Genomic DNA, 13,163 nt, shown 5'->3' with positions numbered 1-13,163 from the left:
CTGCTCAGCCCAATTTACAGTGTGTTCCTACTGTGACCTCTATATTATAATAATCTAACATTATATCATCATGTAATTTTAAATGTGTTTTCGCTTTTGCTCAATATTATCACTTGCTGACCCTGGCTGATTTTGATTTTGTGTATACTGCACTTGGAACACAAAGAGAAGTTAGATATATTGCTGTGGTAGGTACACATAAATCAGAAATAAAAACTTCAGATTAAGCCATAATCAGCTTTCTGAGCAAGCCATAGCAAGCACTCTTTTTCCTGTGGACCTGGGTTTCATTTCTGTGAAAATCAGAACACAGGAACCTATTGGATATCCATGGATCACCTTTCTATAAACTGGGGATTGAGACAGGGTGTAGCTGGCCTGGGGAAGTTGGAGTACTCATTGATTGCTGCCTACATATTCAGTCCTCTTGAGCACAAGACAAATGAAGCCCTTAAAAGAGTAAGTTGGTTCAGGGCTTCAGAATGAAAACAAGAGAAACACCCAATCTCTCCCTGCCCCTTAAGAATGGCACACAATGAATAATACTATTCTTATTGATAAGAATGTAGTTTTGATTGATGATATTACTGAGTGCCTCAGCTAATATTCTGTGATAAATTTTGTAACAGCAGTGAGGTATGGATAAACTAAAGTGATGTAAGGTTACTGGAGTAAGGTTAGTATATCTTTACAAAGAAAAATGAAGAGACAGCATCAGTTCTGATTGTGAAATGATGCCTTGTGAATACTGTACAACTGCAGTTGATGAGATTCTGTTGTATAGTAGACATGAAGGATCCTTTACAGGATTCTTCATAACTCAGGAGAAAATCCTGAGTTAACTGTATTTCGGAAAAAACAGCTTTTTCACCTCACCCTTTAATACTCTTTAATTCACCATTTATTTCAGGTTCCCCAGATTACACAGTGCAGTGATAAGGACTTTTGTCCTCATCCAACACTACTCTGCAGCTATGATGGCAGTGTGTGGTCTTTCTCAGATGAAGAATTACACCTCAGTTGAAACTCTGGAAATCACCCAAAATCTAATAAACTCTTCAAGACAATGTCCTAGTGGTCATGGCCTCATGGTAGTGTTGAGAATTCCATGTATCCCGCTGGCTGCAGTGGCATATGAACGTCTGTATAATGTGAGGGAAAGACTGGCCCTTGAAGATAACTTTGAAATAATCTTGGGAAATCCTAATTCTGGAATCACAATCGGGAAGCACTTTGTGGAACAACTAAAGGTAAATTACAGAATGGCATGTGCTGGCAAGCTTCGTTAGATGAATGAAGATGGGAGATTAGATTAGATGAAGGTGGGGAGACTTTACTGGTGACAGTTACAGTCATGAGCTGAAGTGTGGAGTCGTAAAGTAAAAACAAAACTACCATGAGGACCATGACTTTTACCTTTTACACATACTGTCTGTGTCACCTTTCCTGTCCTGCCTGTGGTTAGTGCTCAGTGCAGTATTAACTAATATGGTTAGCACTTGACTTCCAGTAGCAACCTTCAGAAACAGTTGAAATGCTTTTATCTAAAGGGACTATAAGGAATACATTAAAAAGCCAACTAAAATGTTAAGTTTTAGCTGAATTTTCTCACAAAAACGCCACAGTGCAAAAAGAAGATTTTATCAGTGACTAGTTGATAGTTAAATTATTCTTGTCACCAGCAGGGGGCAAGAGGACCGATGTGCCTGATCAGTGATGGTAGTTATGGGTCCTAGAGCACTCTAGTGTTCACAGCTTGGTATTTTATGTTTCTGGATAAGTTTTTGGTTTATGGATAAAAAAAGCCTCCTTTGCTTTTCATGAAATTACCATCTTCTGATTGCCAAAGCAAAAATGTATTTCCATTCCATAATGTTGTGTACATGGTATACTGTTTACTCTGATCCAGTACATGTCAGATGAAGTCATTTGAGATCCAGAGCCTAATGCTGATCTCATTCTGCTATTAATTAAGGATCACTTATTCGGGAAAGTCATTTCTGAATCACATCCTGATTATGTTCTCTGACATGTATAGAGGGGAACAGGTACAGATGTCAGAGGCTGAGTTGTTGTACTGTTGATCATACCACAGATACTCCTTATCTGCAGATCAGTCTTACAGCAGAAAGGACTGACTGGTGAGTAAAGTAATACAGCCTGATGCTGGGCAGTCAAACAATATATGGATTTGTCAGATTTCTCATAAAGTTACCAGGAAAACTGATAGCTTTAGGGAAGAGTGGGAGACTCCAGAGGGTTGTAAATAGGGACAGTGGTGTGTATTGAACACTTCCAACTTTCTCCTGTTCATCTAAGGTGAAAAAGTCTCATTTCTAGCTAATTTTCTTTCTTGGACTCAGACATCCATGCATTATCTGCCTCAGGAAGCCTCTGTATTCTCTTGTCTCCCCCAAAACACCTGTTCAGCTTTACTCTCCCTTGTGCCATATTTGCCATATGCCCTGATCTCAGTGCTATCTATGTAGCTAGGAAGCAGGGAGGCTTTTCATGCTGGAACATACTGTCCCAGTGTCCTCAGACTAACAGCAGGCAGATTGCTGCCTGCAGTGCTCTAGAAACTGTGAGATCTGTCTGTGTTGAATTTGGCTCTGCTGTGTGGCTTCTCTTCCACTGTACAAGTGGGTTATTATAATGCATGATAAAGTATGTATTTCTGTATTTTTGTCTTTTTATTTTATAGATATATCTATAATATATTTATATATAAATTATTATATAGTTATAGAAAAGTCAGACATATAGATATGTCCAACAGGGTTTCTCTACCTTGTACAGATATGGCAGAAAATTGAGGATGTAGATTGGAGGCCTCAGACCTATTTGGAATTGGAAGGTTTGCCTTGCATATTGATATTTAGTGGGATGGATCCACAAGGAGAGTCTTTGCCACGGTAAGAACATCCACTCTTTTCTCAGTGGCAGGGTTTTATCCATTGCTTATCAAATAGCTAAAGATTAACAATGTGATTACTTGTGTGAAAGGAAAACAGATTTCAGTGTCAAGGTATTTCTTTGCCATTTTTGGGGCAGTTTTTATATCATAAATACAAACTACATCTTATTGATAATAAACTTCTGTTTATAGCAAGATGTAAATAGCTCCAAAAATATTATGAGAGTTATCTCAGTTTAGAGGAGAGAATGGGTATGTTTAAAAAAAGAAATATAACTGCTTATGTTTCTTAGGGTAGCTGAGAAATCTGCATGGATTTCTCCAGGATGTGTGGAGAGATCAGTGCCTTCTGGAATGGTAGCTGGAAGCCAGACAGGATGCCCTGGGGCACTAAATGCTTTTGAATGTTCAAGTGAATCCTATTCTCTGTGTGTTTGGTTTAGAATCCAAATGATGATTCATTTTCTTATGCTGATGCTAATGTTCAATGCAGTAAATTAAGTTGTATAACTGGGTTAAGAGAAAGAAAAGTGTATGCACCACTTACTGGTAAACTTATTAAGCCCAAAATACTGTGTTCTATCTCATCTCTTGTTGAAGCAAATCGTGAAAAAATTCCCCTCTGGCTGTGTTTCTCAAAGAGATAAGGCAGTAGATTACAGTGAGTTTTCATACTAGCTCCTCTTGTTTCTCTCCAGATCACTGAGATACTGTGACCTACGCTTAATAAATTCATCTTCTTTGGTACGGACAACCCTGGAGCAAGAACTTGGTTTGGCAGCGTACTTTGTGAGCTCAGAAGTTCACACAGAGAAAGCAGTTGTGAATGATGTGTTAGAAAGTGACCCAGAGAAACTAAGCAGTACTGACAATGAAGATGAAGAAATAGCGACAGAAGGTATTGTTTATTACTGGTAATAAAAGAAGCTGTAAAATGATTGAAAATTATTAGCAAAACCAGAAATGTATGGTTTCTCACTTTATTCTTACTGAGTGAGCTCTGCTCCTTAGTTTTGTTTAATCTCCTTGAACCTGTTTTCTCAACCCTTCTTCTGCTGCTGCATTTTAACTTCTTGCAGTTCTACTGCTGCCTCTGTTATCTGTGTTTTCTGGCTGCCTCCTGTGTCCCCTTTGCTCTCTATGTTCTGACAGCCAGAAAGTGGAGCTCAAGTAGGAACACCAGGTGACACTCACTGTTCAGAGGACCCTCTGCACTCTCCCTCCCCAGCAGGGAAGGGTGTGATTTGCTGTCTGAGAAGCAGAAGCAGTGACTGCATCCCTACCCTCAGGGCAGTGGCAGCTCCAACTAAACTGTTCCTGACTGCTGCCTTTGAACCTATGCTTACAGTGATGTCAGTGATGAAGATTCCTTTCAAGGAAACAGCTGAGTAGTTCCTAGTTTGTAAGGCATTAAATAGTATGGATAGAAAATATATCTCAGCATAGAAACTTGAGTTCTCCTTGAAAATGCCCATGAATTCAAATTAACTGTGTAGAGTTGGTGAATTCGTCATTTCTTAAGAAATCAATTGAGAACATACAAATGATTTGAAAACCAATAATTTACCCAGAAACTATTACTTTTTTTAAAAAAATTATAATTGATGGGCATTATCAGTTATTTATTAGTTCTTTACACTTTTCCTTACTGCCTATTATGCCTGTGAAAAACAGAGGATTTTTATCCCTATAAAGTGTTTAAATCCCAAACAACTTGCCTTCATTTACTTTTCTATACTATGAGGAGGAAGAAAGACAATTACTCTTCACTTAGGAAGTTCTTACTGAAAATAGCAGAGCAAGCCAAACAAAAATACTTTCTTTAATCCTTTTCTTAATTTCTTTAATCTTTACTCTTTATAGAGGAATGAAACATCTGAGGTCATATTCAGACTGTGTTCAATAGATGCCTGCCTCAGATGTGATGAGTGCTTCTTGCGATGAGTAGTTCTGTCCATTTAGTTGAAGTATGGTCAGACTGTATGTGATCTGATTCAAATGGGCTCCTGTGTTGTCTGAGGCTGCTCTCCTAGTCCATGAAGTATGGTATGATCATCCAGAGGCCAATTCTGAACATGTGAGATAGACTTAACGTCTAAGTTTTCTGATGGCAGTGCTTATGTCTCAGTTTAGCACGTTAAAACTGTACAGAAACGAGTATTTTAACTTGGAAGCCTGAGCTAGGAACCTCAAGTGAATGGCCCTGCTGGCATCAAACTGAGGATTTTCACCACCAAAAGATGAGATATAATCTGGCCATTAAGTCTGTGTGGGTTAGGAGGTAATTTCATAACATTCTGACAAAATAGAGCTTGTTGCCTGCTGCTTTCCCTGACACTGGACTAGTGGGGAATGTAAGACATGGTTTGGAAGAGAAATCATGGTTGAGACAGGCCTAGATATTACCAGCTCCTGGTTGCAGCACTGATTCTTGTGAAGCTACTGCAGCTCAGCACAGGTAAATGCTATGAATGCTAAAAACCATAGGCTGATCCAATATTCTGTGATGGGAACTGGAACAGTGTCAGGATGAGGACAAACCCCACACAAACCCTTGAGTACTTTTCCTTATTTTGACAATACAGCTGTAACTTGTGATTTAGAAGCTTACCTAAATTATATTTTGATTTTGTTTTCCTTTACTAACATTCATAAAACAGGTTCTACTTCAGAAAAGAGAAGTCCTATGAAAAGAGAAAGATCACGTTCCCATGACTCTGCATCTTCATCTCTCTCTTCAAAAGCTTCCAGTAAGACCATAAGATTATCTCTTTCATTTAATTAGGACATAAAAGGGACCTTAGCTTATTAGATAAATAATAAAAGCATAAATCAGGTTTTGATAAGGCCTATTTTAATGGGATCACTTAAGATGACTAAAAATGTAGGGATTAGACTTCTGAAATACAGGAAATAGGAATTTTTCTTGCTTGAAAAATTATTATTTAATGGGATGCCCAAACTAAGTACTGTTATGTGGCCTGCCCACAACTCTTGGCCCTCAGTTCATCTGTGGATAAAGAAATATTTTTTCCTTTATTTTCTTTCTGTGCCCCTGGACACTGGTATTCTGAAGGATGTCACATTGGTGTTACTTGCAACTATTCACAGTGCTGGTGACACTTTTATATTTGTTGCTAATGGCTTTTACTGACTACTTTAGATTAATAGACAGAGAGGATAGCTTACTCTTTCTTGTAACTACTGACTTTTGTTGATTCAAAATGTGGGGTTTTTTTGAGAAGCAGAATGGCTGTTTTCACCATGAGAGGAAATCTGGTTTAATCTATGTTCAGCCTTAGGCAGATATTTCTAATACCTTGATTCCACAAGCAGTTCTCCATCTACTTTGAAGACTGAACTATTTGCATGTCCTCTTTCAACTAAGCATTAAAGATGCTCAGAACCATTTAATGTGTTAAACTGTCAATAAATCTTAATAGTTAAAATACATAGGGTAAAAATATACAGCTTTCAGAAAATCTGCAGTTATCTGTGGGGTGTATGTACATTACATATTCCCAGCCAACATTCATGAATTCAGTATGTCCTCTGAGATGACCCAAAGCTGTATGAATGCACTAATGCATTATGTAGGGCTTGAGGGCTGCCAGGTTTTATTAGATCAGCCTAAGTGCTGCAGTGACACAGACATGGGTGTCAGAGCAGAGCTCTCAGAGAACTGTTTTTAGATATCAGTCTGAGTAGACATTTCTGTAGTGTGGTGGGGTAATAGCCCTATTTTCTTCAATTCATTTAAACAATGGTTTCAGTAATGTTGTATTTGTCTTGAGTGATTAAAGTATCCAGTGAGCACCTTAAACAAGGAATGTATGAGGGGAATAGAGGACAGGACAATCAGTGTCATCTTTCCTATGCACTTCAGGACTTTAAAAGCCACTTCCTGCATTGAAATGAATGCTCCAAACAAGTCCAAATTATGGCTTCCTATACGAGGAAAGTCAAAGCAAAAAGAGGAGCAAGATTGCAATGTTTGCTGGACAATGTGTTGAGAGGATTATTTGTTGTGTTTTGTTTAACTGTGGCATTGACTAGCAGAGATAGCTGGACTGTGGTGAAATACAAATTTTCTTTTAGTTACAGCATTCTGCACTGAGTCATCTCCTCCCCAAGCCCTAAGTAACAGCGCTGAAGAAGCTACAACTAACCATGAAAGGCAGAAGCAGAAAGTAGACAAGGGGGCACAAACAACAATCAGCAAACACTTGCCACCAGTAACTGAACAGCTGGATATGAAACAAAATATAAAAAGTGCCCAAGTCTCCATCACCTCATCATCCTCCTCACCTTTCTCCTCCTCTTCTTCCTCCTCTGCACCTACACATAACTCCTTCATTCTACAGACATCTCAATGCTCCATGACCAAAGCATCAAAACAGCCTCCCATAGTTTTCCTGCCCAAACTGGTTTATGACATTATTACTTCTACAGACAGCAGTGGACTTCCCAAATCCTCTTCCCTCTTGCCTTACCATTCTGTTATGTGGGCAAGTTCTTTTCGTCCTCTTATGAGTAAGATGATGACGTGCACGGAGCAGTCTCTGTACTACCGCCAATGGACAGTTCCCAAGCCAATCCACATGGACTACAACAACAGAAATGAGGGAAGAATGGACACCTTTCACCCAAGGAGACTGCTGCTGAGTGGGCCACCACAGGTGTGTAAAAAGAACAAGGTATTATCATTGATTTATTTTGTTTAATTTAAACATAATCTCAGAAAACGGTATTTAGTTTTTATTAATCATACTTGAAGGGTTGGTTTTTTGTAGAGAATAAATTACTAATATTTTATTTCCTAATCTGTTCTAATAAAAAATATCTTCCTTTCTTTACTGTTATCCTGAGTTCCAGTACAGAGAAGCTGCAGCAATATTCACTTTGTCAGTCTCTCTCCATAAAAATGTTTTAAAGACAGTTTGCTCAGGAGATAGATTTAATGTTTAGTTTCAGTTTGTTAAAGTTGAATATGCATTTACATTTTAAATAAAGATCAAAGATCTTGACAAATCCACTTTCTTATGATCAATGTAAAAGCAGCTGGGAGTTTGTAATTAAATTATTTTGTTTCCTTTGCACAGTAGACAGAAATAGAAACTGTTGTAAATAACATGCAAAAAGGCCAGTTCAAAGTAATAAAGCCATATTTAAAAGATGAGTAGCTGACCCAGAAGTTTTTACATTACTTTGAAAATAGATATGGAAATGAATTCTCATGTAAATTCTCTAGAAATGTTTAGCACTTATCTCTGAGCAAGGTATCTCCTAGTTAAGTGCACCTGTTACAGGCTAAATGTAGTATTGTGCCTCATGTTTTACTGAAGTATGAAGCAACAAGATAGGAAGAGGCAATGTGCCTGCTGAGAGCAGATATAGTTCCTGTGAACCTCAGAAGTCAAACAGGATAAATGCAAACCAAGACAAAGATGTTTCCAGTTACTGTAACATCAACCCAAAGAATTAATCCAAAGATAGTTACTGAATTAGCTTGCCACATAAACCACTCTTTTATGCCCATCCATGGCAAAAAGTAACTGCATATTGCTCTGTTAAATTATTGTTTTCCACTCTATACCTAAATACATGGTGCAGAAGAGTAGAAAGAGCATAAAGGAGCTTTTCATACTGGGAATTCCCACAGATGTTACTCTGATTCATAAAGGATTCCAGAAAATATTCTGATGATCAGTTTTTCACTGTCCTTTCCTTTGATCTAAATAAATTTGTGTTTGCCAAATGTTGAGGTGCTATGTGACCAAGAAATCGAATTTCATACTCAGTTGCAATATAAAAATGAATACCATCTGGAGAGTGATGTTAACTTTCATCCCCCAAAAAACCTGCAAAATGACAGGCTGTAACAAAATGACAGGCTCTAACTTCTGTTAGAATTTTATAATGCATTCACATCAAACCCCATAAAGATACAATTCTGAAAGCCATCCTAAACATTCAGATTAGCCAATAAGAAATTATTTCTTTGGTATTCACTTGTTTTTGGGTCCCAAATATAAATTGTGGTTCTCAGAAGAGTAATTCAGAGACTTCCAAGAGCATACTACACATGGTGAGAGAATTTTGATGCTTCACACACTTGATATTTGCAATTTAACTATGATCAAACAGGCAGCTTGTTTATTTGTCAGCCCACTTTTCACTATCAAATCTCTCTGTTTTTTTTTTCCAAGTATGGAATAGGACCCCTGTTCACCCTCTGTACAGCAGTGAATTTGAAACTCCATTTCTTTTTCAGCTTCCCAGTGCAAGTTATTTCCCAGTGTTGCATTGGGTCCTACAGTTGGATCAGTTCCTCAAGGATGCCTTTTATATGTTTATTCATTTTATATTCCTCAGTTCTTTCTGAAGAATATACCTGTTTCACACAGAACAAATTCTTGCACATCAAATTAGGAATATCATATCTTCTTCCTAAGTATAAAAATGTAGGGTTATGTATCAATTTAATGGAATTTTCCATTTATTAATCCTTAGAAATCTCTTAATTTATTTCTATTTTCATGGAAAAGCCCAGCAATTTTTTTACCTTTACTATTTTAACCTCCCAAAGTACTGAAAACTCCTGTAAACCAAACAAACAGCTTTAAAAGTATGTGGATTAATTTAAGGTATAACAATGTACTGTTTCTTGAAGGGAATAGTAGCAATAAAATATGCAGAAATCAGAATTATCCTTCTCTTTTGAAAATAAATAATTTTCCTTCCTGAAGTCAGTTTTATTCATTATTTTTGGTAATATTAACATTTCACATGGACTTAATATTTACTGCATCAAGAGGTATAGGCAGGAATGAAAACAATTATTAGACAGCTGATATCTGAATGTTGGTAACATCTCAGCTAAAGTACAAGACTGTCAGAGTAGTATCTTCCCAAAAATCAGTAATTACTTTTTTTCTTTATCATACAGTGATTCCTTTACTAAAATTTAAATCAGGAAGCAATTTTCTGGTTAAAATGAAAAATACTAAATCAACAAGGCAGGAAAACTAGGCACATTAGAGAATCAAAATTGCAATTCTCATTTTCAGGGAAATTAGTAACAAAATATGTTCACCCTTCTCTTACAGAGATATTTTTCCCTATGTGCTGGTCAAAATATTTTGCTGGAAGACTTGATGCATTTTTGCAAGGACAGTTATGTACATTAGAATGCAATAAATGCCTTATTTTTACAATAGGCTTCAGGAAATGCAGCAAAAACTGTCTAGGTATGGAATAATTTCTCTGTAAACTAGCTCATGTGATCAAAATGAAGCCATTGGTTTCTGAGTATAATTTAATATGCATCACCATGAGCAATAAATATATCTATAGCTCAACATCTATTCCCTGGTGCACCCACACAAATGCCTATATAGAATTCTAAATTCCCTCAAGTATTTTTTCTTCAGAACATTCATGTTAAAGTTCCCCAAACTGCAAATCAAGGTTTCATATGTTTGGTTCTTTAACTGGATTTTACATTTTCCTGAAGCATGGAAGCTGCTGGTGAGCACGGCTCAGTCCTGGGAACCACAGCCAGGGAATGAAGCAAGTGTGTCTTAAGACACTTCCTGAAGAAGAAAACTGCTGCCCGTATCATTACTCTACTTTTATTAAAATCTCATTACAATGGGTATATATACCACTCAGCCTATGTAAGAAAAATATTAGGGAAATATTTAATATATCTATTATTAGCTGTGTTTTAGAAAAATGTAGCATGTGGAAACACGGAGAAGAGCCATCAACATTTGACCAACTGTCAACTGATCATCAGCATGTTTTCTGCAATTCATCATTGATTCACAGGCCACAGTTTGAAAACCACTGTCATGGTATGTGAAGAACTGTCTTACCTGGAAATTAGAATAGAAAAGCCTTATGGAATTATTTCCCCTTTCACCATATTTCTTCACATGTGAGGCCTGAAATCAGATGATATTTTATACCAACATATACCATGAAGAATTGTGTACTTTTAGTGGTCCTGGTGTCTGGCATCTGGAAAAAGTTAAAAGAGGAAGCTCATTACTGTTACAACTTCTACAACAACACTTTTGGATGTTATTTCATGAATGCATGGATGCACACAAGCAGTTTATCTGATTGAAATGTTCTCTCAGATTCTTAGTTGTTTTTCACCCTATCCTTGATATATACAGCAAGCAGAGTTCAGTGGTCAAAATCTTTGGAGAGCTTTTCCCTCTTCTTTGGTAATATATGTCTTTGATACAAAAACTAGGCCCTCATGCACATGTCAGATTTTCTTCAGGAAAGAATTTGAATTCATATTCCTTTCTCTTGCTACAGCTACACTCTTCACAAATGAAGAGCTGCGGAGTATATTCTTAGTATTTTATGGGTCAAATCATCCCTGGCACTAAGAATGAAAATAGAAATAAAACCTCTAAATCTCATCAGGCCCCAAATTCCTTAGTTATCATCAGTTTTCACAAGATTTGAGATTTTTACTTCTTAGTCTTCTGGAATTTTCTTCTTCCAAGTCTGATTCTTCAGACTTCTAGCGGAGATAGTTGCACTATGTTGAAATACAAATTTTCTTTTAGTCTAATTTTTACCAAACTCAGGTAGACAGGAAAAAAATAGAGTAATACTTCCATTATTTGGGAATATTCTTCCCCAAGTGCTTATCTTACAAAGCATTGAGCAGTGCCACAAGTTTGAGGAATCTTTTTTCTGGAAAGTAGAGCCGTTTGTCATAGTGGCCCCTCTCGCGTACATTTTGTTTCAGACATTGTAAAAATGCAGCCCAGTTCTAGGTTCCTTCAGTCTTTTAATGTTTGCAGCTTTGGTATCCAGAGCAGAGGCAGGATATGGGGAAAAAACCCTTGCTCAGAGCACTTCCTTACCAGTTGTTGTCATTCATAATATTTCATGCTTAGCCCAGAGTCACGAGTTAGGATCAGCACAGCATGGTGCTTGGCTTCCCTAAAGCTATATAAACTTGCAGACCAATCAGATATCCACTTTAATTAATTATTCATTTAATTATCCACTTAAAATTTCTTTTCGGATGTCCTATTTGTTGCAGTTAGGAGATGGAGGATGGGCTGATGCAGGGCTTTATGCTTCAAAGGTGTGCATATCCTGCTTGCAGGATCTCTTTGCAGCTATTTACTGTGCACAAACTCTTAGAAAAAGGGGTAGTAACAGATGGGGCAGGGAGAGATTTGGAGATTTGGAGAGATGTGGAAGTTGTATTTTTTGATAGCTATTCACTATTTTCAAACAAAGACTCTCTGTGCTATTCTGTTTTGCCCAGGGATGGTATACGTAGAAAACACTACAATTAATTTTAAAGGTGCATTTAGTTATCTGGATATGCTACAAGTTCACTTGTTCAAGATCCTTCCTTTCTGGAGTAAGTGTCAATTGTAAATGAGAAGTCATTCATTTCTCATTTTCTTTTTGAAAATCTTCTCAAAATGACCTGAAAAAGGTGTTCTCTTTTTCACCAGTTCATTTACTGAGCAGCAAATGCAGGCAGATGTGCTAGTGAATGGAGTCTAAATATGAATGCTGCATGTGCTCAGCCCAATCTCTGTCCTGGCAAACATTCTAATAACTTAGAGATATTCCTGAAAGTTCCCAACAGCTTTTTGCATACAGCATTGCTCATATGTAGCAGTTCATAAAACTCACAGTACTGAATTGGAAACTTTTAATGTGACAGATAATGAGATTGGGTAAGGTCTGGTGCATGAAATAGCCTAAATGCATGCATTACAGTTTAGTCCTGTAGCACTTGTCATCCTGTGGTTTCCAGCATTTTTGACTCATGATCCTACAGCTTTGTGTACACTTGAGCTTGGTGACTGATGCTTTTCATCTCAGCATCTTGTAGCAGAAGCTTCGTCACTCCCACACACATTGTGAAAAGCCATTGGCAAAGAATGGACCCCCAAGGAAAGAAAAATACACACATTTGATAGAATAAAATTTTAATGCATATCAAAAAGAAAAATAAGGTTTTCAGCCTCTTGTGCTGTTGACAGTTCTAAGTATATACTTCAAACAGATGAAGAATTAATTTTTATATAGATATCTAATATCAAGGAGACAGGTGTACTTTTTCATAAATGATCTCTTATTTGAAGTTAGGAAACTGTTAATCTGTTAGGCTACCCTGTGTTTAATGAAAAGATGGTCAGGGGCACTTTAAAAGAGTATGTTCATAAGAGAATAAAAATATAACCTCAGA

The 13,163-nt window shown here is 37.1% G+C and overlaps 1 protein-coding gene across 1 annotated transcript in view; it reads left to right on the top strand.

The window, feature by feature from the left end:
• The window catches only part of GREB1 (growth regulating estrogen receptor binding 1), a 54,158-nt gene that overhangs the window by 23,405 nt on the left and 17,590 nt on the right, over nucleotides 1-13,163 (top strand). The window contains exons 17-21 of the mRNA XM_058835328.1: nucleotides 911-1,250; nucleotides 2,800-2,915; nucleotides 3,616-3,815; nucleotides 5,578-5,667; nucleotides 7,016-7,596. Coding sequence (XP_058691311.1) covers nucleotides 911-1,250; nucleotides 2,800-2,915; nucleotides 3,616-3,815; nucleotides 5,578-5,667; nucleotides 7,016-7,596 — 1,327 coding nt within the window. The remainder of the gene's footprint in view (nucleotides 1-910; nucleotides 1,251-2,799; nucleotides 2,916-3,615; nucleotides 3,816-5,577; nucleotides 5,668-7,015; nucleotides 7,597-13,163) is intronic.

Source organism: Poecile atricapillus, chromosome 3 (assembly GCF_030490865.1).
Source record: "Poecile atricapillus isolate bPoeAtr1 chromosome 3, bPoeAtr1.hap1, whole genome shotgun sequence".
Taxonomy (NCBI): domain Eukaryota; kingdom Metazoa; phylum Chordata; class Aves; order Passeriformes; family Paridae; genus Poecile; species Poecile atricapillus.
The sequence above is the reverse complement of the archived record's forward strand: the minus strand, read 5'-3'. Positions and strand labels throughout refer to the sequence as shown.